Raw genomic sequence first — 27,898 nt, 5'->3', positions numbered from 1 at the left:
TTACTGCCAGTTCGAAATCTGGCCACCCACCTTCTCTAAACATATGATTGGCACTATCAAAGCTTACATGGTGAACCGAGTTTGCAGTCCAACAACAGGAACCTGTGCACTGAATAAAGAACTTGAAAGGAAAGTTATAAAGCAAAAGCAGGGCCAAAAGTTAAAAAATTCATGCATTTATTACGAAGACGTTTAAAAGCACATCAGGGCTGAACACAAGCCTCACAATATAGCAAAAAGGAAAGTGTCCAAGAGAAAACAATAGCGACCTAATGCGTTTCAACTCAGTTGGGCCCAATGGAATGATTTTGCTATTGTGTGCCTTCCAATTTTGGTCTAAAAAGTCTAGGTGTGAAACACTTCATCAGAGCCTTGGCTCTACCTTTCAACTTGTGCTCATCTTCATTTGACACAAAGTTAGATCCTAGATGGCCTCACATAAACTATTTTTCTTGTGTCTTTTGATTTCTTTTCTGAACACTCCTGTTTTGGTCCTGGGTCTACTTGTGCATTGTCTTTCGATTGTAAGAGGAGCCTATTTGTACCTTCCATTCAGGGCTGGTGCATAGGAGTAAGCTGGGTAGGTAGCCACCTAGGGCACCATCTGGTCACAGGGGTGAGGAGTGGGGGGCAGGTACCCCCTCCCCATCCTTCTCATGCTGTCCCTGCCCAAACCTGGGTGGGGGTGATGCACAGTGTGTTCGCTCACCTTGGAGATGTTTGGAGCAGCGCCAAATGCCTTCGAGCTGAGCAAATGGACCCTGTACCCTGCCCAGCCTCTTCTGGATCTGGAGGGGGCTGAGTGGGGCATGCAGTGAGGCACGTATTCTCAGCTGGAAGGCATTCACAGCAGCTCCAAACAACTTTGAGCAGAGCCAACGCACTGTGTGCCACCCGTGCCCAGCCCTCCCGGGCTGAGTGGGGGCTGTGGGGCAGCGCATGCCCCTTGCCTGGAGTGCCAGAAGCCCCAGCGCTGGCACTGCTTCCATTGTTTAACCTTTGAAAAAGGCCCAATAGGGTCAAAATGCATCAGGTCACTATTGTCTTCTCTAGGCCACATGTTACTTTTTATTGTATCAAGACTCCCCCAAAAGATCTTTAACTTTCTCCTCTGCAACAGAGCTCTTCCCATCAGTAGCTTGATTTGATTTATAGCCCTCCCCACCCTACAAGTCAGCTCAGGGAGTGACAATAATAACAGTAACAACAAAAACGTTTAAAACAGTAAATATAGATTAACATTACTGTAATGCCCTCTACTGTGTCGAACTTGGAAACTGCAGCTAGTGCAGAATGCAGCAGCCAGACTGCTATTGGGCCTACCCCGGTGGGAACATGTGCAGCCTAGACTGCGGGAGCTGCATTGGCTGCCAGTTGTTTACCGAGTTCGTTACCAGGTGCTGGTTATTACCTTTAAAGCCCTATATGGCCGAGGACCTGCCTACCTTAGGGACCGCCTCTCTCCATATGTTCCCCAAAGAGCACTACGATCCAGTTCACAAAACCTTCTGGAAGTACCTGGGCCAAGGGAGGCCAAACTAAAAATAACTAGAGAACAGGCCTTCTCTATAAAAGCACCCCAATGGTGGAACCAGCTGCCGGAAGAGGTGCGGCCCCTGCGGGACCTTAGTCAATTCCGTAGGGCGTGCAAAACCGCCCTCTTCCGGCTAGCCTTTCAAGATGGAGCTTGAAATAAACATCACGCCATCATTAACATCAATAACTGAGATAGCAGTGATTAGACTATTTTAGACTGTTTTAGATTATGTAAAAACTTAATGGTAAACTGTGAATTGTATTGGTAAACTGTAAATTGTATTGTACAACTGTTTTATTGTTTAACATGGCTCTGTCATGCCTTGTAAGCCGCCCTGAGCCTGCCTTGGCGGGGAGGGCGGGGTATAAATAAAATTTTATTATTATTATTATTATTATTATTATTATTATTATTATTATTATTATTATTATTATTATTATTATTATTGTATTATGAGGCTTGAGTTGGGCCCTGCTATGCTTTTAAACGTCTTTGTAATAAATGCATGAATTTTTATGTACAATTAGTTCATATTTCATTTTAGCTTTTGTCCCTTGTTTTGCTTTCCAACTTACCTTTCAGGTTCTTTATTCAATTTTGCTGGGTTAAGTTTTCCCTCCTCCCTTTTTTCTTATCTAATCATCTGTGCATTGTCCAGCAATGGTAATGGCATACATGGCATTCTATAAAGCCTGATCTCTAAGGGGTGTAAACCTGTGCATACTAACTTGGGAGTCTGCCCCACTGCACATAAAGCAAACACGTACAGAAGTGGGCTTTTGTGTGGGTATAGCGTCCACGAAAGTCAACTGCACACTCAGTATCATGTACACCCATGGAACCTCATCTGCGAGGGCTGTAATCCTATGCAAACTAAGTTGGAAGTCTGCCCTATTGAACACAGAGACAAGAGGCACTGATTTGGGCCATGTGTGTTCCATGTGTCACCAGACTGGCATGATGGTGTTAGGGCTGGCATCAACATACGCTCAGGTAGGTCACCTGCCAGGGTCCAGGACTTCTGACAGGGTCCACTGTTGCTGACCCTCCCTCAAACATGCCATTTCCCTGGCTTCTCATTGGTGAGTGCTCTTCCACCCATGCATCCAACTGCACACATTGTCCAGTGCCATCAGGGAAAGGGCTGTGGGCACTGTAGATAGTTATAAGCATGGGCAGTGGGAGGGCTTGTGGGCAGGGCAGGAGGCACAGGCAGGAAGTGAGACAGATGGGGTGAGAGGGTAGTAAGGGGGCCCCTGTCAACTGTCTGCCCAGACCACCCCCCCTCCAAATCTGATCCTGGTCCTAATCTACATTGTGTCGAGGAGACAACTTGACAGCAGTGTTTGCCAGCTGCTGCTTTCCAAAGTCACTTAGCATATTGGGACAAATGCCCTCCCCTTTCAGCAGCCCCCTATGCAGCAAGATGCTCTACTGCTGCAGAGGAGTGGTCCTTAGCCTTCAGCTGCTTCCCTGCTTTTACTCAGCCCTAAACAACACTCAAGTTGGAGAAGCATCCTATTGTACATTGATGGTGTTTGTCATCATGACTGGCTGCCGTTACTGAATTGGTTTTTACTGTTTGCTTGGTCCTTTTCCATATGCCATTAATCCATCTCATCTGCTGAAGGCAATGAGTGATGTTTCTTTGAATCCAGGCTCTGCTGCACCCAGTTTCCATTGAGTGTTTAATTTGATTTCTGTCCATCTATTTTCTTCTCTTGTACTGTATCGACCTGTCATCCAACTCTTAAGAAGGTGAAGGTTCCTAATTTTTCCTCTGAGACTTGGATCTTATTCATGGATTCCAGCACTTCTTTCCTTGGGATTTTTATATCTTTTTTTTCATTCACATCTTTGCATGGGTTGGGGAAGGGGAGGGATAGGTCTTCCTCTATCATCCCTTTGCCATGCTGCCTGTTCTTTTATCTTCTTGATCATGTTCTCTTGCTTTTTAATATTATTGCTCTGGTCATTTAGCTTTCCCTCATATTCTTCTGTGTGATTTATAGTCTCCTTGGTCCCATGAACAATGGCTTTCTTTCTTGTTGCATTATTCTCATGTTCTTATCCCAAGTGATTTCAATATTCAGATCTATCAGTTTGATTATTAGAAGGTTCAGTCTTGGATTCCTTCCTCCCAGCTTTACTGTTCACGCTGTAGGTCATGCTTTGGATATGGTACATTTTTTGGTGTTCGCCTCTTGGTTTTATTAATTTACCCTTTTTCACTGGCTAATCACTATTTATCTCTTTTGCATTTTACACTGTGTGATCTCTTTAGGAATGTTATTCCTTTTTTTCTTCACAATTATCTCCTTCACTTTCACATTCACCACAGAATCTGTTTCACTATTTAACTCTGCAATTGATTTTCTTGCTGTTCGTTCTTTTCATTTGTATTGCCTTTCTCCATGTTTTCTTCTTCATGGTGTTAACTTTGTTCCTGTACTTGGGTTGCTGTGCATTAATGGGACAAAGTCTCAAGGGATGTTTTATTTCATACACCATAAGTTTTCAATTGCTTCATTTTTGTCTGCCATCTTGTGGGCTGAACAAATTTACTTTTCCAACACGGATTATTTTCTTTGTTACAGTTTCTACTCCTGCTTTCCCCCAGTTCTTGACTGGTGTCTGCTCAGTTATTTTACATCAGTTACTGTTCGTTTCTTTATTGGTTACTCAATATTCCATAGATTCTATCTGTCTGTCTGTCTGTCTACACACACAATGTGTGTTTATGTTTGTACAATAAAATCATAGAAATAGCAACATTGAAATTATGAATAATTAAGGAATCATAAACACAAGCTAGGACATAAAAATAGCACAAAACATTCAGCAGCCTGAAATGATATTCAGAAAACAGTACTAAAGCTAGGAGCAGACCATAAAAAACAGCTTTTAAAAAGATGGAACCCGTAATTTAAAACTGAGGTCAAAAGAAGAAGAAGATGAAGAAGATATTGGATTTATATCCCGCCCTCCACTCCAAAGAGTCTCAGAGCGGCTCCCAATCTCCTTTACCTTCCTCCCCCACAACAAACACCCTGGGAGGTGGGTGGGGCTGGAGAGGGCTCTCACAACAGCTGCCCTTTCAAGGACAACCTCTGCCAGAGCTATGGCTGACCCAAGACCATGCTAGCAGGTGCAAGTGGAGGAGTGGGGAATCAAACTCGGTTTTCCCAGATAAGAGTCCACGCACTTAACCACTACACCAAACTGACTCTCCAAGAAGCATTTTGGTCCTGAATGACAGTAAGGTAGATTCCAGGCAGAGGACATTCCAAAGATGAGGTGCCAGCCTGAGGTAAGCAAGAACATTTATTGAACAAGAGCAGTACTGAACACAAACAGGCAACGCCACTCCTTATATCCATTTGGCCTGAGTTAAACTTGCTCCCTTATGTGGGCAGGAATCCACCCTATTGGTCTCTCCAGGATCCTTCATTTGCATTTCCTGAGAGAAATGGCTTGTGTCCCTACTTGACTGGTTCTAAAAGAACAGCCAATCAGAATGTAGGCATCAGGGTCCTGGGGGGCGATGAAGTATGCTTCAAGGTCAACTAACAGACATAACAAACCAAACAAAACAACCAATACAAAATAACCAATACACAATGGCCACCATGGAAAAAGCCCTGTTATGAAGTCACCATTCACAGGCAGGGGAGCAGAAAGCTGGGCTTGGGAAGAGGACAATTCAGAAGGAGGCGGTCCTTCTGTAACTGGTTCTACTTCTGCTACCGATTATATTCTTCAGTTTCTTCTAGGACAGCGGAGGTGAGCCAGTCACAGTTTGTGGGCAGAAATGGTTCTGTCCATAGAAATGCTATGCTGGTTCTAAGCCTAGCCTATATTTACCATTCAGCAATAAGAACCTGCCTTTTGAAATCCATTTGTCTAAGTGCCCATATTCTGTTCTCTTGACTTATTCACTTGCTTTCAATACACTGGAGCATTTATTCCTTGTGATAGCATGACTTTCCTGACTGGCACTGTGGCCTTGTTTATCATCTTATCTTGCTAAATATATTTACTGTGGTTCTGCTACCAGTTTGTCCATCACTTCCTCCCACTCCCAGCCAATCAGGGTTCCTCAAAGTCCTGTTCTTGGCCTTTGCCTCTCAATTGTTATTACCATCTTGCAGATTTTCCATTCAGTCTTGGCATTCATTATTATCTGATGATATTCAGCTGTTCTCTGATCTGTCATCTTCTTTTGTTGATCTTTTATCTGGTCTCCTTGCGCTTTCTTTTCTCATGGCTGCCTGCCTGATCTTTGAAGTCAAATCTTTCAAAGAAAGAATTTCTTATTTTTCCTCCAGTCTCTTCTCTTCCCATTCTTTCTATTGCTTTGACTAGTGCTGATGTTATCATTTCTCCTTTTCCTCAAGCTAACAATCGTGGTATTATTTTTTGATCTGCCCACCCACCCCACTTTTCTTCTTAGATTTCATCATTATCAAAGTTATTTTCAGTTGTCAGCTAAAATTCATGTTCTATAATGCTGATTCTGCCCATACTTTGGACTGTTCTCTTATTTTGTACCAACACATTGGATTATTGTGATAATGTTTTTGTTGGTTTCCTTGATTCCCACTTTGAACCTCTGGTTTCTCTTTGGAATCCTATCACCTGCTTTACTTTTCCTCCTGCACACAAAGAATTGATTTCTCTTCTCCAGTTACTTTATAAAATATGTTTTCTATACGTTCTGCTCATTTTTCATCTCTGGTATCTCCATATTTGCCTTCCCATGTTTACTTCTGCTCAAGGGGGAGAGAGATTCACTAATTTTCTCCTTCGATGGCATTCAAGAAAGTCTCCTTAGGAAAGTGCTTTCTGGGAAAATGACTGCCCGTCATCACTCCCAGAAAGCATTTTCCTGGAGGCACCTTCTTTAGAGAACTGTAGCAGACCCTGTAAATCCAATCATCACTAAATTTGGAGGGCAAGTAGAGGAGAATCAGCCAGAGATCCTCTGGGAGTTTTGTGTCTCTAGCACATGGGGGGGGGGGCATTCTACCACCTCATGAAAGGTGGCTAAAAGTACATAAGGGTTCATCGTTCATGAACTGGGCATGCCATGAACCACAAACCAAACTGCATTTTCCCAGTTCCTGTCCATCCCTAATCCCATCAATCAAAGAAAATTGTTTGGTGGGTATAAGAGAGAGGGACTTTTCAGTGGCAGCCCCATGATTATGCGACAACCTCTCCAGGAAGGTGCACCTGGTCCCCTCACTTTCAATATTTAGGGGGCAGCTGTAGATGCGTTTATTTAGGACTACATTTGAATAAAGTAGTTCTAAATTATGATTTAAAATTTTGGTTTTATGTATTTTTATCTATTCTATTTTATGTAATATGCAAAGGAGTTCCTGCTACAAAAAAAAGCCCTGGCCAGCAGCATCTGGTTCAACAACTCTCGTCCTAACACTTCAAGCCTTTTGTGGCCTCAGCACCACATATCTGAAGAACTGGCTCTCTCCATATGTCCCTGTGAGTTAATTGTGGTCCTTAGGTTGCCATTTTCTGGACGTTCCCCCATTAAAAGGTTGTCCACTTGACATCTGCTAGAGCTTGGTCTTTTCAATATGGTTCCCACGTTCTTGAGAGCTTTCTGAAAGTGATGTCATCCTTGAAAGTTTTTAGGAGGCAATTTTATTTGCTACGGCTTCTGCTTTAACTAGGATTTCAGCTATATGGAGTTTGTGGACAGAAAGATGACAAAGGGAAAATGCAATACAAGTCAACACAAAATGGCATGGAAGTAAAGTCTCATGGCTTCAGTTCATATAAGAGGGAAACAAAATAATATCAGAAGAATACAAAATAAGAAGTCAAACAAGGACAATGCATCTGTTCACCTTAGATATTTGAAGCCTGATTTAGAATAGGGCAACAGAACGTTCTCAATTTTTAAATGTGCTTGAGATCTTTCAAAAGGGGAAAGTGTCACATTGATTAAAAGAAATAGAATAATTTCCTGTGATGGCAAAAGAAGATATGGATTCCCTTAAGAGGTGTTGGAAGTTCTGCGGACACAAAGCCTCAACTCATGAAGTTTTAGGAGTAGGGTGGAGGTGATGCATAAATTAGATTTTGGCTGGAGGCGACTCTCTCTTCATGTGTCACATATACCTCCAGGGCTAAAGCTACCACATGTGTTTCAATATGCACTTATTTTTAGCCTTGGGTGTAGTACTCTCAGTGAATTGAATGCACAAGGGACAAGTACTGGTTGTGACTGCATCCAGAGATAGTGCGGTACATTACTGCCAGAGAATGTTAAGTCATATGGCAAGCACCTATTTTTCACTAGCAATGTGTATTATTTATGATGCCAGATGTAACCAAAGAGAAAGCTTCATCAGTTGGAAATATGGCACAGGACAAGTCAAAGAAAGACTCTGAAGATACATGGCTGAGCTCCACAATGATTTTTAGGCAGGTGTCTACGTTTTGATTATGCTAAACCCTCATATGCAGAAATCAGCCCACTAATTACAAACTAAAAAAATGTAAATACAAAATGCTGTACAATGGGTCAACAAAAATGGTCCTGGGAGGAAAAAAAACCTTCCCAGTGATCTCAGCAATGGTTTCAGCAGTGGAACAGAGCAGGTCAAAGGGCATCGCACTTAAAGGTGACCAAAAATAAGAGGAAAAGGGGAGAAGGCTGCATCATCTCCTGTGAAGAATCCAAGGTTGGGTTTTTATCTCAAGGAGAAGGAGGAGATTGGATTTATATCCCACCCTTCACTTGGAGTCTCAGAGTGGCTTACAATATCCTTTCCCTTCCCCTCCCCACAACAGACACCCTGTGAGGTAGATGGGGCTGAGAGAGCTCTTTCAAGAACCTCTTGAGAGAGCACCTCTTTCAAGAACTGTGACTGACCCAAAGTCACTCAGCAGTTGCACTGGAGAAGTGGGGAATCAGACCTGGTTCTCCCAGATTAGAGTCCATGCACTTAACCACTACACCAAACTGACTCTCAGGAACTCAGGGCAGCATACATAGTTCTCACCTACCTCATTTAATTCTCACAACAACTTTATGAGCTAGGTTAGGCTGGTAGAAAGAGAAAGCAACTGGCTAAAGGTCATGAAGCAAACATCATGGCTAAAAGGCAATTTGCCCCACCTCTCCCAGCTCCTAGCCCAACACTCTATCACACTGGCTGTCAAATGTTTTAGATGGGGACTAAGAGAGAATGGTTTTTGCCTAAGACCACCCAGTGGGTGAGTGTGGTAGTGAGATGAGAACTGGCTACCTTGCAAAAGACCCATGAGATTAAAGAACAGGCTGTTAGGTTCCTATTTAAAACACATAGATAAGTACATGGTGACTAGTCACAACATAAATGGCTGATGACCATATTTAAGTCTTACACAGAAATAGCCGCAGACTGTACTACCAGCATCTCACAATCTTTTAATTCTACTCTTTGCATTTTTTCTCTATAACAGGGTGCAAGTGTGGGGGATAAGAGTTGGCAAACTCTAGGTAGCACTTGGAGATATCCTGCTATTACAACTAATTTCCAGATAACCAAGATCAGTCCCCCTGGAGAAAATGGCTTCTTTGGAGGGTTGACTCTATGGCATTATATTCTACTCCCCTCCCTTCCTCAAACCCTTCCCTCCCCAAAATCCCCCCCCCCCCAAAAAAATCTCCAGGTATTTCTCAACCCAGAGCTGGTAACCTAATGGGGATCCATTTCGGCCACAATCATATGACCCTTCCCTCCTTCATCATTGCTTTTAAAAATCAAATAACACATGTGGTTTAATCCTCATTGAAGTCCAACTCCTAAGCTCTTTTAACATCTTTAGAAAATAATAATCGCATTGTTGTGTAAGATATTTTTAATACATTCAACAATAATTTAGAGCAGATGCATTTGTATATAGCATCCATGTCTTTTACATTTTCCCCCTTGGACACTGAAGTAATAACACCACTCAAAGAAATATATGCATACATTGATTACCAATGAGATATGTAAACAGTGTTCTGAGTGTCCACGGGGAGAGCATTAGTGTAGCTTTGATGCGGAAATATAAGAACATTTTTACAATGGGAAGATCCTGCTGCATATTAGTGAATTCTTTTCCTAGTGGGATACCTTTAAAAGATGAATGGATTTACAAAATAGCTGCACAGAAGAGAAATTGGTCTCTGATGTATTGGGTGACTCTCTGCAACGTCTATGGCCCAATCATCAGAATTATGACTTCGAATTAAGATTCCTCTAATCTTAATCAGGTATCAGAACCTCACTTTGGAGAAAGGAGTTTAGAGGACTAAGTGGGCTCCACCAAAGCTTATGCAATCCTAAAACATATTCATCTTTAAAATGTTATATTTCCAGTCTGTTTTGTTGCAACAGGCTAACATAACTACTTTCCAATTTGAGATATACAAAATGGAAGTCAACAAAGACGTTAAGAAATGCAGTTTCTAGGCCTTTTTTACATGAACTTGTTTTTCTGTAAGACACTGCCATCTCCAGAGCTGAGTCTGTGTGCAGCTGAGGACCTCCTGCCTCTCACACTTTGTCTGCTCACTTTCACCAGGGCCAGACAATTCATCCAACTAGGGGCGTTTTCGCACTGACCTTACTCGGGAGCGACGTCCCTCTTCACCGCGCAGCGTCTGCGCGGATTTCGCACTAATTGCTCCGCAGAACCCGGAAGAGCTGCAAAGTCCCGCGGCTTTTGTGTCGCAAATGTAAACTGGTTTTTGGCCAGTTTACATTTGCGACGCAAAAGCCGCGGTACTTTGCGGCTCTTCCGTGCGAAAACGCTCTAGGTCTCATTTATGTCAGATCTGGTCCTGATAACAAATGAGTTTGACACCCCTGCCATAGAGTCCACCCTCCAAAGCATCCATTTTCTTCAGGAGAACTGATATCTGGAGATCAGCTGTAATTCCAGAGGATCCCCTGCGGTCCCACCTGGAGGCTGGGATTCCTAGAACTACATGATGACATTTTTAAAAAAATAATAATTATGAATGTATGCAAGAGTCTTCTTTCTGCTTCTCACCGCTTTGAAGTCTGCTTGCATTCCCTGAGATATGATATACCGGTAACACCTCTTCACAGATTGTGAAAGACTTTATCGTGATTCTGCATTGGCAGACCCATGATTTCACTGACATATTCCCCAGCATTAGACTTAAGGAAAGCATTTCCTAGTATTGTTTCTAATTATTCATGTATTCTTCAGAGGAAAAAAACCTCTGCCTTGGGATTTCTGTCTTTATGTAAATAAAACCTGCTCACCTTGTCATTCAAAGGCAGTTAACTGTCTCACTGTGAACTTATTGGCTAAATACCCTAATTGACAATGAACCTGTGGGCGGGTGACCTTGATTTAACTACTCTGAGTCCACAGGAGTGTTATTTTTGTGCTTGCAGAGTTTTAGACTAACAATGCTTTGTTGTTTCATAGATGAGCGCCAAGCATTAGAGTAAATGTGGCTGTTTATCAAGCCATTACTATTATTTTCAAAATGAACAGTGCATAGAGAATGCAATGAGTTTCATTCCACGATCTCTCATATACTCCCCAAAAATCATTACTTTGGCTGCAACAGTTTTTTTTAATGATATATGATAATGAAGTAATAAAATACATAAACCTCTTATCTAAACCAACATTTGGAACCTACATTTATATGGCTTTGTGTAGCATCTGGGTTCTTCTGTACCATTTTTGATCTGTTTAGAGAAGCTGATTAAATTTAAACACAAAGGAAATAGCAAACTCTTCCCCAATGAGAACAGCTTAGCATCGCTTCAAGTAAAATATATGCAAAACACCAACAGACAGTTTATAATGAATTATAACACCAAAGATGTGGTTTACATTTTTCATGTATTTTAGGCCATAGATCAGATGTAAGTTTGATTTGGTGTTCTGCAATGAGAGCTGTGGTTTTATTTTGTTGTTTGACCTTAGGATACAATGGCACATGTAAAACAAAAAATTTAAATATGCATGCATATCTAGAAAACTGCCTCATCTGAGAAGTATCTCATTACTTTTTAGTTAAAGAAAAGTGAATGCTTTAGTCCTGGCTGCCTTTTGAATGAAAGACTTGCTAAAGCCAGAAAAGGGATTTGTCCTGAACACTATGGATATGTGTGTGTGTGTGTGTGTGACATTTTCTTTCACCTCTCTGTAACAGTGAAATGGTGTGCTGACATCATAACATTGTATGTTTTGCCAGCAACAGCCAATGAAGTGAGTAGGAGGCAAGGAGGTTTAAACCCCCCCCCCCCCATGATTGGATTGTCCTGGGGGTCCAAGAAATCAGGTGGTCCACCTGCCACATTTTGTTCTTGTATAAGAGTATGGGAACACCCCAACATAATACCTGATGATCTGAACCATGGCTGAAATCTCAGAGCTCCTGCAACAGCTGAAAGCCTCTCTAGGAATTCATAACTGTTTGCGTTAACACTTTGCTTGACTCAAATCAGAGTAGACTGCCTCTCACAGCAAAAGAGCACTATGTTTTCCAAAGGGAGAGAATCTGGATTTCATTTTCCTGCTCTGCTCCCTTTAAGCTTCTTTCCCTTCCTTTCGCAGTATGTGTGTGTTTGGAGGGAGGAAGGTCTTTGTCTGAGTTGCCAGTCCAGTTCAAAGGGGTTTATACTTTTCTGGCTGCTTGTTCACCACCTTTCTTCTCCTCCTTTCCCTTTTAATTTTCTTTAAAAACTGGGAGCCCAGAGGGAACCTTTTATTTTGAGGACCAATGATGGCCCTCAGAAGCCATTAAGTATTTCCTCACAGATAACTATGGACATTGTCATTCTCAGATTGTGTGTTTGTATGTGTGAAAACACTGGAACAACAGGAGTTTCCATGTCTTTGTAAAGCAACATAAAATCACTTCTGATTTAAACTGGACAGCCACGGGTGAACTTGATTTCATATTAATGTTACCCTGAAGGCCACTAATTACTATGATGACGAATGCCACACAGTTTACCTGTACAGATTTATGCTGGTATTGGAACTGTGCATTCTGGGATGAGACGGTTTCTCCTTTTTCAAATTGGTTCTTCACACTTGCTAAGCCTCCAGGTATCCTGCAAGCCTCTGATCCCTCCAGAGCCTGGTGGGATAAACAAAATGAAGTTGTTTACTAAATTTACAAAAAAATCTGAGTGCTACGGATGTTTGCATGCCTGTTAATTTTTAATTTCAAGCATAAAGGCATTTATTTTAATGTGCGCAGCCCATACACTTTGAAAATTAATAGTTATTTGGAATTTTTCCTAGCTACAACTTGATAGTGCCAGATCTTACCAATTACACTGATTCATTTTGTTGGTATTTTTTTTTAAAAATATATATATTCTCCCCCCTCCCCAGGAGAATGCAAGAACATTATTAAATATTAAAAAGCGTACAAAAGGGAAACATGGAAAATATTCATAGGCAATTTTCAGAAATGTGTTGTACTTAGGTAAAGTACTTTTAGCCACTTTCTTGGTCAACTTTATTAATTTTATTCCAGCAGCACCTCATTCACATACATTTCTCCATAAGTCATGACAAACTTATAACACAGCAAAATCCATTAGTAAAATAAAATCAGCAAAATGCTTAAAATATGAATGGGCTATACATTATCTAGATTTCATTCTTGGAAGCTCACTGTGGTAATATTACCTCATTGATTTAAAAGATTAAAGGCATACTAACAATAAGCAGCCTTCAGAATCCCCTAATCCACAGCTTCTTCAGTGCCATTAACAACTTTATACCATCAGGTGTTCTGAGACAAGGAAGAGATTCTGTTGTTATATAGCTATAAATTAATCTCGTTTCAAAACCAACATGTGAGGTCTCAAAGGCCTCTTCCATAATGCTAAAGGATTAGTGCAATAATGGAGACATCACTTGGTGTTTGGGAAGAAATCTGTTCAGGCACTGATTACGGAGTCACAAAGCAAGTTAAAAGCCAAGCCTTCAACGACAGATTGGAAACTGGAGATTCTGCTGAGATCCTGAAAACCTCCCTTTCTAAACCTTGGCCATCTGCAATACTTCAGAAGCTACTTAGTTATAATTATGACTAATCATCATCAATTAATATTTTTTGGGGGGGAGGGAGGGAGATTGGTCCTTGTCTATTCTGTAGCGCGTGTCAAGTCTTGACAGCTATTGGTTTTAAACAAACAAAATGGACTAAACAACAAGCAGACTTATAATTAATGAACCAAAGTCGATCAGGACTTCCCCATTACCCATTAACCCTTCCTTTGTTTATGTCAGCTTAAACTGGTCTTGTGAATGGAGGAAGCATAACAGTAAGTGTGCCATTAGGTATCTTATTGATAGACACTGGTTATGGTTTCCAAAAACTGCCCTCTGACATTGCCAGGGTTTAGTCCTTCTCCACCACTACCTGTGTCACACAGCAGGGAACCAGGAAGGGCCTTCCGCTGGCTGCTGCCACCACTCTGGTAAGGGTCTGTCTGGGAGGGCCCAGAAACCAACCCCTGTGTATTCCTTCTTATTAAAACCTTTTATCTATGACTGAAGAGACATGAGGACCCGGGCAGTATAACGATAACATGTTTATTATAAGTGCTCAAAAACAAATGGTTTGTAAAATTTTTAGTGCAACAGTAAATATGAAAACAGTAACGGTTGGTACAAAGAAATAAAAGCCCTGAGCTAGGTTTGCCAGCCTCCAGGTGAGGCCTGGAGATCACCCGCTTTTACAACTGATCTCCATTTGGCAGAGATCAGCTCCCCTGGAAAAAATGGCTACTTTGAAGGGTGGACTCTATGGCATTGTACCATGCTGAGGCCCCTCCCCTCCCCAAACCCCGCTCTCTCCCAGCTTCACCCACAAAAGTCTCCAGGTATTTTCCTACACAGACCTGGCAACCCAAGCTCTGATGCAACTAACTAGACATTCCCTCCCTCTAATGACAAAGACTCACCAGCCCTTTTGGGTGAGGGATCTCTCCCCAGCTATAGACTCCTCCAGCTAGGGTTGCCAAGTCTAATTCAAGAAATATCTGGGGACTTTGGGGGTGGAGCCAGGAGACATTAGGGTGGAGCCAAGATGAAGGCTGTGACAAGCATAATTGAACTCCAAAGGGAGTTCTGACCATCACATTTAAAGGGACGGCACACCTTTTCAATGCCTTCCTTCCATAGGAAATAATGAAGGATAGGGGCACCTTCTTTTGGGGCTCATAGAATTGGACCCCCTGGTCCAATCCTTTTGAAACGTGGGGGGTATTTTGGGGAGAGGCACTAGATGCTATACTGAAAATTTGGTACCTCTACCCCAAAAAACAGCCCCCTCCATAGCCCCAGATACCGGCAGATCAATTCTCCGTGATTTTCTATGGGAATAAATCTCCATAGAGAATATTAGAGTTCCCAGCAGACATTTCCCTCCCCTCCCCCCGCTTCCTGATGACCCTGAAGTGGGGGGAGGGCCTCCAAACCAGGGGATCCCCTGCCCCCACCTGGGGATTGGCAACCCTACCTCCAGCCCAGTCTTTTCAGAGATAACAAGCTCTCTTTCCAGCTAGGCTTATTTATTCTGTCTTCCCAGGTTCCACCCATCCGATCTTCACTGGGCAAGTTTTCCCTCCAAAACTGCTGCCTACCCAATCAGAGGGACAGAAGGGATCCTGGAAAATGTAGGCCCTGTAGCTACTTTAATACAGGCTTCCCTGGAGCTTATAGGCTTCCCTAGGCCTAGGATCATGACAATCTGGCAGGAAGAGGAGGAGGAAGGTTTTTATACCCTGCTTTTCTCTACCATAAGGTATCTCAAAGCAGTTCAAAAACAATATAAGGAAACCCTCGTAACAAGTAAACCAGTATAAAGACACAATAGATTGTCTCCACCAAGTCATCACTGTCAAAATAATGGATGGTTTTTCAAACACCGTTATTTCTTATGAAGCTGGTTTTAAGTAGAGAACTTATAATAACATTCATTAAAGAGCCCGCAGCGACAGGCTCTGGCACGTGGGTGGCGCACACAGGCGCATAACAAATTACAAACAATGAAATAATCAAAATACAGTTCCTTCACAAAATGTCCCGTAATCACCAAAATAAAATACTTCTCTTATGAAAGTCTTTTAAATTCTTGTATTCAAAAGAGGTGAAAATAGGTGAAAATTCTGGATAGAAGCCAACAGTCAAGTTGATTACGTATTCTGGTGATGTTTCGCGTTTCGGAGTGGGAACTGTAAATAACATGCAATATTATATATCCACAAACGAAGAAAGAATAACAAATTAGAAACTTTAATATAAGCCTTGAAATAAATTATGGTTTGTAATTTGTTATTCTTTCTTCAAGGTTTGTGGATATATAATATTGCATGTTATTTATAGTTCTCACTTTAATAGCCAAAACTGATCTGATAAAGGACAAATTCCGAAAAGCAAAACATCACAGAACGTGTAATCAACTTGACTGTTGGCTTCTATCCAGAATTTTCACCTATTTTGAATACAAGAACTTAAGAGACTTTATTTTGGTGATTACTGGATGTTTTGTTGCGAAGGAACTGTATTGTGATTATTTCATTGTTTGTAACCTGTGTGCACCAACCAGGCATCGGAGTCTTTCTTTAATTAAAGTTATTGTTGTAACGGTTCTTTATTTATAATAAATTTCATAAGAAATAATAATGTTTGAAAAAACATCCTTTTTTTGACAGCGTTAGCTCGGTGGAGACAATCTTTTGTGTCTTTATACTGGTCTCTCAAAGCAGTTTACAATCACATCCCCTTCCTCTCTCCGCAACAGGCACCTTGTGAGGTGGGTGGGGCTTAGAGAATTCTAGAGAACTGTGACTGGCCCAAGGTCAACATCTGACAGGCTTCATGTGCAGAAATGGAGAATCAAACCCGGTTCTCCAGATCAGAGTCCGCCACTCTGTCTTAACCACTCCACCATGCTGGCTCTTTCATCTGCTTCTTGTGTTCTTTACCTATAGCGGCCTCCATCTCTTGGATCTCTATATGTGGATTGGTTCTGTTGCACTGTGAAAGGTCCACATATGTATTGCATCATATGTGGCACAATCTAACCCATATTTATTGATATACAGCTGGTGAGGAAGCCCATACTTTGGGGAGGCTGCTTCCTTCATACCTGTCTTGACATTCCTGAACCTGAGGGTCCCTTTTTGTTTTTCTTCAGGAGTGATCCGAATGCATTTAATTCAGTAGTGTAGCGTGTACTTTGCCTGAGTATATTAATTCCATTTGTTTCTTGCACACTGTTATATTGTTTAATAACAGCTAAAGGGCAGATGGGGTGACGAGTCTGTTTGACTCTGTAATACAAGTCTGATAAATTGTCACATTTAGTCCTCACATCCTTGTATATTAAAACTATGAAAAATAGATGAATGCTCACATTACAAATGTACATTGTGCACTTGATTTTCTAGAACTGCAGGGAAACTATTTATTTTCAGAGCTTTGTGAGATTTTGCAGGACAAAAATAGGTTTTGAACCGGAATATGTTCACTCAGGGACTTCACAGGTTCAAGGCTGCAAATCTTACTCACAAAACATGTCATCTTTTCTGACAACAGGTTATGGTGTCGTGTGCCAGCCTACCATATTAAACAGTTTTCTAACTGCCATTCCTTGGTAGCTAGGTGTGCCAACCTCCAGGTACCACCTGGAGATCTCCTGCTGTTACAATTGATCTCCAGATAACCAAGAACCCCAGGAGAAAATGGCTGCCTTACAGGGTGGGTTCTATAGTATTATACTCTGCCAAGGCCTCTCCCCACTCAAACCCTGTCTCCCCAAGCTCCACCCCAAAGTCTCCAGGTATTTCCCATCCAGAGCTGGAAACCCTATTGGTAACACAACACAACATTCATGACAGTTCTGCTCTCCTGCCCCCCCCCCCCAACACTTAGGCTATTTCCTGCTGATCGTCTCTACTTGGCAATAAAAGTTACACTGCAGGCTTGTCTCCTTTTGGAAACCATCAAACTCAAGGTGTCCTTTCCCCCTCCCCAAATGCTCTCCTCTGAGAGTTGAGTCTTTTTCCTTGCATTCTTAACAATGAGGTTTTCACAACAGGACACTAAACAACTGATGGCACCAGATCTGACACATTTCTTAGAAACACTGTAGCAGCTAGTGATTCAGTAGGGAATGTAATTTCTTTGAAATGTCCAAGTCATTTTGGGTAGCTAGTACATATATCTGAGGAGCAACTAGCCATGTCTTAACAAAACAGGCTTGCGTTCCAAAGGATGCAAAAGACACAATGTTATGTTTGAAGATCTATGTTTTGGCAGAGCAAATGCGAAGAGTCAGTTATATTAGCAAGTGGCCATTTCATGCATGCCTAGCACAAGCCAGTGAATTTCCCGTGATTTGTGGTGAGCAATTTTAGTCTCGCACACTTTAAGCTCTCCACTGAATGTTACTTATGTAAAGGCCATTGGAAAATATCCCCCATCCTTTTGGATATCCTGTTCAAGTAAAACTAGCGCTGATTTCAGCATTAGATTGGACTAAGTCTGGAGTCTTTAAATGGCACAGCACATTCAATATTCAGTTAATTTATAATGCATAGGTATCTAGAATTCTTAATATAGTCCTTCCATTTTAAGAGAGATTACAGGTTTCCATTAAATCCCCTTTTTAATTATAGATCTCTCTGTCACACAAAAGCCCTAGTAGAATTTATTCCAAGTGAAACATATAAGAGAAAATTAATTTTTATTTACTACATATTTATACACCTCACTTTTCTTCCCGCATAGCATTCAAGGAGGTATGAATAAGATTTCTAGAATCCACTGATCACACACAAACCTTGGTTTCTGCAAGGCTGCTGTGCCATGACCCTTCCAACTGCATCATGGGACATGAAACAATAGTCTGCATTGACTAACCATGCATGAAACATCAATCCATTCCTAAGGACAAAAAAGGACGAGGGACCACATACTGTCTGCTTACATCCATTTCATGTACAGCACCAAAATTATGTAACTCCCTCTCCAGAGATATTTGTTTGTCCCTTTCAATTACTGACCTCAACCAGTAAGTGAAGACTTTTGTTTTGTTTAGTGTTTCCTCAGTGGTCCCTTCTTTCTGTTGTGTTTTGATTCACTGCCCTGTTTTATATGTGTGTTTTAGCTTCATTTTTTCATTGGTTTTATGCTTAAAAACATAGAAACATGGAGCTGGAAGGTACATCAAAGGTCACCTAGTCCAATCCCCTGCACAATGCAGGAAATTTACAACTCCTCCTCCAGTACAAAAGCCTCCAGTATCCCTGGCCAATCAGATTTGGAACAAAATTCCTTCCTGACCACAAAGTGGTGATTGGCATTACCCTAGGCTTATAATAAAAGGGCACATTGATAGCTCATCATCCCTTCCTGCCCTCCCTCTCATGATCTGCCTAAGCTCACAGAAACAGCACTGCTGTCAGATGGTCATCTAGCCTCTGTTTGAAAAACCTCCAAAGAAAGAGAGCCCACTACCTCCTGAGGAAGCCTGTTCCACTGAGGTACTTCTCTAACTGTCAGGAAATTCTTCCCTAATGTTAAGCTAAAACCTCTTTCAATTCAATTTCAGTCAGTTTGCTCTGGTTCATCTTTCTGGGGCAACAAAAATCAACTCCACTCCATCCTTTATATGTCCTTCAAATATATGAAGATGGATATCTTATCTCCTGTCAGTTGTCTCCAGTTTTATGATATATTTTATTTGTCTCAGGATGCTGTTTTATTATGCTGTTTTAATTGTCCAAGAGCCAGCCGGCCAGCCTTCCTTCCTTCCCTTGCAGCTCTCAAACATCTGATGTTTATTCTATGTGGCTCTTACGTTAAGCAGTTTGGCCATCTCTGGCTTAGAGGGAGCATTAACCAACCCAATGATTAGGGTCATCAACTGAATAAAGAATTTGGATGTGCTATCATCAACTTTTTTTCTCAATCTCTCCCAATTCTCCTCCTTATTACAACTCCCACCCTCCATGGGTTTTGTCCAGGCAGGTCCCAAGATCGCAGGTCCCAGCCTTTTGGGTGGTCAAAGGGTACACCTTCCTCCTTGTTTCGCCAGTGAAAATGTAAGTTAGATCCAACCCTTTGAAATTGCTTGATTAAGCATTTGACTTTTAACTGATTAATGTATTCAGCTTTAGTAAATTTGCATGTTACCAAAACAGCATAGCAGTGTGTTTGATATATTGAAGGAAACATTGACTAACCGCTTTTGTTCATTAAAATGTTAGTTACTCATTTTGAGGCAAGAAAGGCCATTTTTACTACATTCTGGTTCATTCTTTATTCAGAGGCTGGCAGGAACCAAAACAGTATTTAAAAAATGGAAAAAACTATGTCCTTACCTCATAGCCTCATCAATTAAAAATCCGCTATGTCTGATTAAAAATAAATTCCCAACATTTTAAACGGGTCTCATAGTACCCTCAGCAAAGACATTTCCTGCTAAATTTCAAACTTGGGTACAGGAACTGAAGAAAAAAATTGCCCTTCATGGTTTTATAAATGCTTGTTGTCAGCTATATAGACAGCTGTTCCCTAACAGTTGGACAAGTTTGAGTCCATTGACTTTTCTTTCACTGATGTAGTCGAAGACTGAGATGCGCATTCTTTTATCAAAAGGAATGCAGAAACGACTGGTTACATAAGTCTGTTTTGTATATTCCATTTGTGCAAGCTTCTATAGTTTAAATCCCGGCTGTAACGCAACTCGGAAGGAGGGGTTTTGAATGCAGAAACAGCACAAGGTAAAGTTGCCAACACTGGGTTGGGAATTTCATGGAGATTCGATGGTTGGAGCCTTGGTAGGGCAGGGCTTGGCTTAGGGGAGGGATTTCAGGAGGATATAATGCACCTTATGGCTGCTTTTCATTTTATTTGTTTTAAATGTTGGCGGAAATCCAGGGGTGACAGTCCATGGCCACAATCCTGTGCACAGTTAGGCTGCAGAAATGCGATTATAGCTGATGGGTTGGATCCAACCAACTTTTCAGCCAGTGTAAAAGGGAAGAGGGCCATAACTCAATGAGGTTAGGCTGAAGATCACAGAATGTGCACCTAACAAAATCATGTGGGATGAAGGCTATAGTAGTGGGGGGGGGGAGGAATTGGGCAAAATTGAATGAAAAAGCTGGCTAGATTCAGCCCAACATCCCCAGCCACTGGAGGAGGGGGCAGAGTTAGTACTGGAAAAAGGGTGGGTGCAGAGGAAGAACTGCTTAACTCTTTCTCTGCCAGTTGGCTTTCCTCAGAAAAATCACCCCTCTCAGGGTACTTGTCTTCTCACAGAGCTAAGGGAACTTGTGTCTTTTATACTAGGGACAACAAAACAAAAGAGAGCCAGTTTGGCGTAGTGGTTAAGTGTGTGGACTCTTATCAGGGAGAACCGGGTTTGATTCCCCACTCCTCCACTTGCACCTGCTGGAATGGCCTTGGGTCAGCCATAGCTTTCGTAGGAGTTGTCCTTGAAAGGGCAGCTGCTGTAAGAGCTCTCTTAGTCCCACCTACCTCACAGGGTGTTTGTTGGGGGGGGGGGGGAGGTAAAGGAGATTGTGACTGCTCTGTGAGCAGAAAAAATGGTCTACATGTTATATCCACCCAAACACAAAAAGAGAATCATCCTCCATTCCACTCAGAATGGCCTCCTCCAGTTGTTGTTCAGAAGAAAAGTTGGAAAATCTGTAATTTAGCCTTATTGGGAGCAGGGCTGCATGTCATGTCTGTGGATCGACTGGGCGGGGTATGTAGCTCACTGCTATACACGGACTAGGAAGGAGGTCCCCTCCCTCACTGAAAACATCTGTATCTAAACTGCAAGTATCATTCCTCAAGAAGTAGCATGCATCAGGTTTTCCACAGCTCCCACATCTCCCTGGGATCCTGGACATCTATCTTCATTACAAATGACTATTTATCCTAATGATCTTGTAACATTCCTCTTGCTTTCCCTTATAGCCAAAGACAGCCGTAGCTGTACTGCAGGCTTGCCCAAACCCTGCCATTGATTAACTAGCAAACAGTGAAGAAAGCACACTCTTTATCATCATCATCATTATTATTACGCTTTTAAAAATCTGCTGCCGGCATAGAAATGTTCACATTCGCCTGCTTTGCATTTGGTTCATCGAGCGACAACATGGCAAATATACCTCATTTTCTACACTGACTAAGCCAGTTCTAACAGCTTTTATACGTTGCAGAGCAGCAAGAAGGAAAAAAAAATATTGAACTCAAAGAAACACTGCAAAAGGCCAGCAGTATAATACATAATATGCATTATTATCTGTCAGTTTTTTTTATTGAAACCCATGTAATTTTTAAAAGATGGTAATACATTCTCGGGTAGAAAAGCACTATAAATAAAATAAATATTATGTTGAGGTTTAAAATGAATTCTGAACAAAGTACTTGTCGAAGGTCAAGTATAACGGCAACCTTACTTTTATTTAATGGCCTGTTGTCATGATAGATGGACGGATGCACACCTGTGGGCAGTGAGTCTGCATACTGCAGAGAAATCGGTGGGGCTGCCTGTGGCAGTGTTCTGACAGCAGAGGTGGAGGACAAGAGTTCATTTCTTCACAAAGTTCTCTTCGAACGCAGTGTCTTTATTTTTCCCTATGGCAATAAATGGCTGACTCACACTGGAAAAGCGGGATGCATTTGGGTACAGCATTAAGTTGCAGGATAAAAACGGCTCTTTGGTTCCAGTGACCCCAGTGTATAGGACTGGGGACAGAAGACATATTCCTGACTGTAACCATTCCCACAGAACTGGTGGGAGAGAGGCTGTGGCTAAAATATTCTAAGTTATCAACCCTTTCCCCCCCATTGGTCTACTCCATGTTCCCCGGGATCATTTTATAGAAAAAGAAGTGCTGGATCTCATTAGCACAACACATTTGTATATGCCACACACCCCTGATATCACCGGAAGGTGTACTAAATTATATCAGCTCAGCATCTACCCTAAAATGCTTCTTGAATTATAATTCAATAAAACCTTACACCCATCATATTTTTAAAATTATTTTCTCCTATGTGGTCACAGTGGCATGAGGAAGATTTTAATCTGTCTGCTTTATGTGTTTTGGTTATTTCCCCATTTTTTTTGTGAGGAAAATATTAGGAAGTTTGTCAGATCTTAGAGTTCAGCAAAATCCTCACAGGAGGTTGGAACAATGAAGCCCAGAAGCAAGTATTTGGGGCGGGGGGGGGGAAGAAAAAGCACAATAAAATTTAGAGGTTCCAGAGCTTCGCTTCTGTGAGCTCCTGCCAAAATTAGGCCTGCATGTTTCTGATCAAGGTTGGACTGTTTTCTACAAGTTAGATCATAAGGTGGCTGTTGTCAAGGACCACTGGACATGACTGCACAGCCTTACCAATAAGAATAAGCTGGTGGTAGTGGTAGGGTTGCCAAGTCCAATTCAAGAAATATCTGGGGACTTTGGGGGTGGAGCCAGGAGACTCTGGGGGTGGAGCCAGGAGACATTGGGACAGAGCCAAGAGCAAGGGTGTGACAAGCATAATTGAACTTCAAGAGAGTTCTGGCCATCACGTTTAAAGGGACTGAACATCTTTTTAAATGCCTTCCTTCTATAGGAAATAATGAAGAATAGGGGCACCTTCTTTGGGGGCCCATAAAATTGGACCCCCTGGTCCAATCTTTTTGAAACTTGGGGGGTATTTTGGGGAGAGGCTCTAGATGCTATACTGAAAATTTGGTGCCCCTATCTCAAAAAACAGCCCCCCCCCAGAGCCCCCGATACCCGCAGATCAATTCCCATCATTCCCTATGGGAATCGTTCATGGAGGTGCATGATGGCTATGGGGGTGGGGCTTCCCTGCCGGCCAGCTGGCTGGGGGAGGGGGGAAGCCTGTAAAACCAGGGGATCCCCCTCTGGGACCTGGGGATTGGGAAGCCTAGGTAGTGGGAGCAGAAGTTATCTCAGTTATCACTATGCAAGCACACAGCAACTGGCAGCTTACTAGTGCCTGGTGCAGACATGAGCTCCTCATATTGCTGAGGTCTGTTAATCAGTTAGCAGCCACGTGCTTGAACAACACTGACTGAAAGGCCCCCCTGCGTCTGCTGCCTCCTCATTCCAGTGCAATTACATCGGCAAATTAAACTAGCAGGGGTCTGACAGATGGTGGATTAGGATAATGCATTGCTCTACTTCTTGACTGAGTGGAAAGCCTATCGTGATTAGTTATATCTTCTTCCCATGTAAACCCAGCATTCATCAATGAAAAGCAAACTAGAATGTAAAGAAATTAACTACCTCTCCTCCTTTTCACCATATAGTGACAGTCAGTGGTTTCTACCGAAGAACCCTCCGGGGCTAAATCCTAATACGTTTTATCGGTTTTAGTTCACTTACTCTTAAACGTCCTTAATTGGAGTATCCACCATTGAGTTATGAAATGAATTAGTCTTACATGCCTCTTACATTTTTTTATAATTTTGCTTTGGTTTTCACCCAACAAGGTCACGGTTCTGAAGGTAAAAAATTATTCCCAGTTCATTTAGTGTGTGGTGGGTGTGAGTTCTCATATGAAGCTTAGCACAAATTAATTCCAGAGCATGTTCTTTTGCTGGCAGAGTGGAAGTCAGCAGAAAACAGGCACCCCAAGTGGGTACATAGTGGTGATCCCTCTGACCCAAGTTGTTATCTCCGCAGAGAGCAATTTATGTTTTTCTGAGCTTTCTGAGAATTAGCTACACTTTTGCAGCAAAACCCAAGAGTTCAGTTCTTTATGCGTTCCGATTACCACCAGATAAAATCCAGAAGAGTTGGGTCCAGTGTAGCTCATATTATTTGGGTTGCTTTTTTTGTGGCCATCAGGAACAATATTCTGAAGTTAGTCTATAGCTGTGTGAGCATGACCTTCAGTCCAACGGGCTAATTTACTTCTGTAAGTTAAAGTTCTGTAAGTTAAACTAGCAGGATATGGCAGAAGGTGGATCAAGCCACTTGGTTGTGTGAAAGTTCTATCACAGACTGATTATATGCCTTCTTGCTGGATGAATCCAGAGCGTGTCAATGAAAACCAAGCTGGAATACAGAGAACTTATTGCTTACAGTTCAACGCACTTGCTGTGTCTTTAACTGATTATATGAATATGAAGAGCGTATTGTATGAATATGCAATGCATAGTACATTAAGAAAACAAGTTAATGGAAAGTATGGATATCTTACATTAGCAGAGGTATTGCTGGTTTCAACTTTAGTCACAGCAGCCTGATACAAGGCCATCCTTTCCTTCAGGGAGACGAGCTCCTGGCACTCCAGGGGCACCTTATCACTTTGGTTAGCCCTTCTTTTTGAATGTCCACTTGCAGATTTTTGACAGTTGGCAGAAGCTAAAAAGTGAAAACAAAAGGCCATAAGCAAAAGGACCTGTCTTTAGTAAAGTCAACTGTACATACGGCAAATAAGCAACGTTAGTATTTTCTAATGTTTCCCTACACACTGTTCCAGGTTATGTTTTATTCATGCACCATGGCTGCTGTCGCACTTAGTTTGTTATTGTTCTCTGAGTAAGGTACAGAACATCTAAGTCTTCCCCCCACCATGCAAATCAATTATCAACAGACAATCTGATTTCAGGATCAGAGGGTGGGAAAAAGGGAAATTGGTGGCAAAGAGTTGGATTGAAGGAGAGGGGAAATCTAGGGATGTGCAAGGAATCAAAAAGGCTGGACATAACCGCCCCCCCCTCCAAAGAATACAATAATCTCCACCTCTAAGAGACAGCCATGTTGTGGTATATCCTACCCACATTCTACTTATTTCTCAATGAAGCTGTTTGGCAAATGAACTCTCATCTTTTTCAACATTCATGATCAGACTGTGGGCTGATCAGGAAAATCTTTGGATGGCATGGAGCAACTCCAACAGCTGCCTACTTCCAGCTGATTGCGGCATAAGTTGGGAATCTGTTCTTATCTACCTCACCCCCTCAGCAAAACAGCTACACAATGAACTTGCAAAAAAGAGTTCCAAGCTGCATGGGGACAGAAGCAATGCTTTTAATGGATGTGTTGCAAAAGGGAAGGCAGGAAGCGCAATTTTTTCTCCTTTCTTCTGAAGCCCAAGCCAACAGCATGGGGTAGGGAGAAGGGAACTCAACTGGCCCCACTTGGGGCCCCATTTGCTGCATCTCAACAAGTCTGAGAGTTTCCAGGATGGCAGATCAGCGAGAAAATTTCCCCCACTAGGTACAGAGCAAAACAGGTGATCCAAAGCTGACTCCCAGCTGATCCCTTATCATATAGGAGTTGGCATATAGAATTGACAGTCCCCAAGTCCAAGCAGGGGATCCACCAGTTTGGAGGCCTCTCCCCACCACGGACCAGCTAGCCAGTGGGTAGGGTTGCCAGGTCCAGACTGGAAGATACCTGGAGACTTTGAGGGTGCATCCAGGAGAGGGCGGGGTTTGGGGAGGGGAGGGGCCTCAGCAGGGTACAATGCCCTAGAGTCCACCCCTCCAAGCAGTCATTTTCTCCAGGGGAGCTGATCTCTGCCAGCTGGAGATCAGTTGTAAAAGTGGGAGATCTCCAGGCCCCGCCTGGAGACTGGCAAGCTTATCAGTGCATAGGAAGGAAAAGTAGGACACGTGCTAATCCATGCCCATCCATCCATGCTAATTCTGCCCATCCATGCTCCATGAGCTGTCTTGAGAAATATGAGTGGAGTTTACGGCAGGCTTCATTGTATACATTATGCTATGTTTATTGTATTGTTTTCTAAATCTGTAGTCCCGTATTACTACAATTGTTTATCGCACGGAATATAACGTTTTGCTGCACTGTTCTCCCGTTGTGTAACTTCTGCTTCATCGTCTGTATTATTTTGCATTTTTAATGCAATGTTGTCTAATGTTTACAATCACTCGGGAGTAATTGTTGCGTGCACACTTCTTAGTGCCTTGCTTTTAGCCGTAATGCACCTCAAGACTTAGCGAGACAGGCGGTCTATAAATAAAGTAAAAAATAAAGTAAATAAATAAATAATATCCTGCTGCTCCTACAGCACTCATTTACTACTATTTTGCATGAACTACTGTGATACTCCCCCCCCCCAACAACAGTTAATTATTTTAATCTCACTCTGAAACACTGCAAAATCCACAATCTAGGTGAAACAGCTCAATGCGCCCTCGTCCAGAGGTGCCTGCAGTAATTCTTGAAAACTGCTTGCAAAAATGCAAAATATCCATTGTTTCTTCTGTTAACCTTACAGCCAGGTCAGCAATTTCCTTTGCAAGCAGCAATGAAGGAAATTATTCCTGTCAAATATGAGCCTTTCCTTGTCATAATATACTTTCTTTATTTGCAGCTTAACTTCATCGTTTTTAAGTTGAATTGCAGCGTGATCTTTTTGCCCAAGGACCAGAGAAAAATTTGCATCCGTATGTTTAACAAAAACAATCTTCTTCTCCATTATACCTGTGCTCAATCATTCAGTCCATATGTTTAAGTTGCCACTGGACTCATACTTTGTTATACTGTTTAAAACTATATAGCTGAAGCAAGAAAGGGGCGGGGGGGGGGGGGGGATGACACAGAACCAAACTCCAGTTTAGAATTTAAGGCATTTCTTATGCAACAAAAAAAACCAGAATCCAGATTACATGCAACTTCCGTTCCTTTTTCTATAAAGCTTGCAGATGAGAAGGTCATAGTGATTTGTACTCAGTATTAATTTGCTTTAAATCCTTCCATTTCATGTGCTGTTTGTTCATTCGGCTTTGATCACAGTAGGCAGCGTGAGGCTGGGAAATTGTTAGTCTCGCCACGATTTATGACTTTCATTGGTTTACCGGGAGCCCAACAGTGTTTTTGGCATCTCTTAACCCACACTTTTTTTTTTTAGTTATGAATCATAGCTTTTATTTAGTAAAAAACAAGTTTGTTAACCCCAGAGCTAGACACAGTTCATAAAGTACTCAGAATTTTAAGTACCCCGACTTCTGACTGAGAGCATACTTCTGAGGTGGCTCCCCAGGCTGTTTCATGACAGGAAAATGTTGTGGCAGGCTTAAACTCCCAATCCTGACTCACCACAGTCCTGACCCAAATTGGGCCCCGTTACACGCCTGGGCTTTAAATCCTGATAACGGAACAGAATTAGGGTGAACATATAGGGAAGATTCCATAAGGGACAGTAGGTCTTTCATCTCTGCCCATCCCTCCCCATGTGGGCTGTAACTTCTGGCAATACCACATATTCCACAATCATTTAGCACCATTTCCAGAACTTGTGTAAACTGTCATATTGTGATTGCTGTAA

At 42.1% G+C, this 27,898-nt stretch overlaps 1 protein-coding gene across 1 annotated transcript in view; it reads right to left on the bottom strand.

The window, feature by feature from the left end:
* The window catches only part of XIRP2 (xin actin binding repeat containing 2), a 202,390-nt gene that overhangs the window by 30,178 nt on the left and 144,314 nt on the right, over nt 1–27,898 (bottom strand). Inside the window, exons 3-4 of the mRNA XM_060257011.1 lie at nt 24,803–24,966; nt 12,549–12,674 (exon numbers count right to left, since the gene is read on the bottom strand). Of these exons, the coding sequence (XP_060112994.1) occupies nt 12,549–12,674; nt 24,803–24,966 (290 nt within the window). The remainder of the gene's footprint in view (nt 1–12,548; nt 12,675–24,802; nt 24,967–27,898) is intronic.

This window comes from Heteronotia binoei, chromosome 16 (genome assembly GCF_032191835.1).
Source record: "Heteronotia binoei isolate CCM8104 ecotype False Entrance Well chromosome 16, APGP_CSIRO_Hbin_v1, whole genome shotgun sequence".
NCBI lineage: Eukaryota > Metazoa > Chordata > Lepidosauria > Squamata > Gekkonidae > Heteronotia > Heteronotia binoei.
Note: the sequence above shows the minus strand (reverse complement) of the source record. Positions and strands in the feature narration are given on the sequence as shown.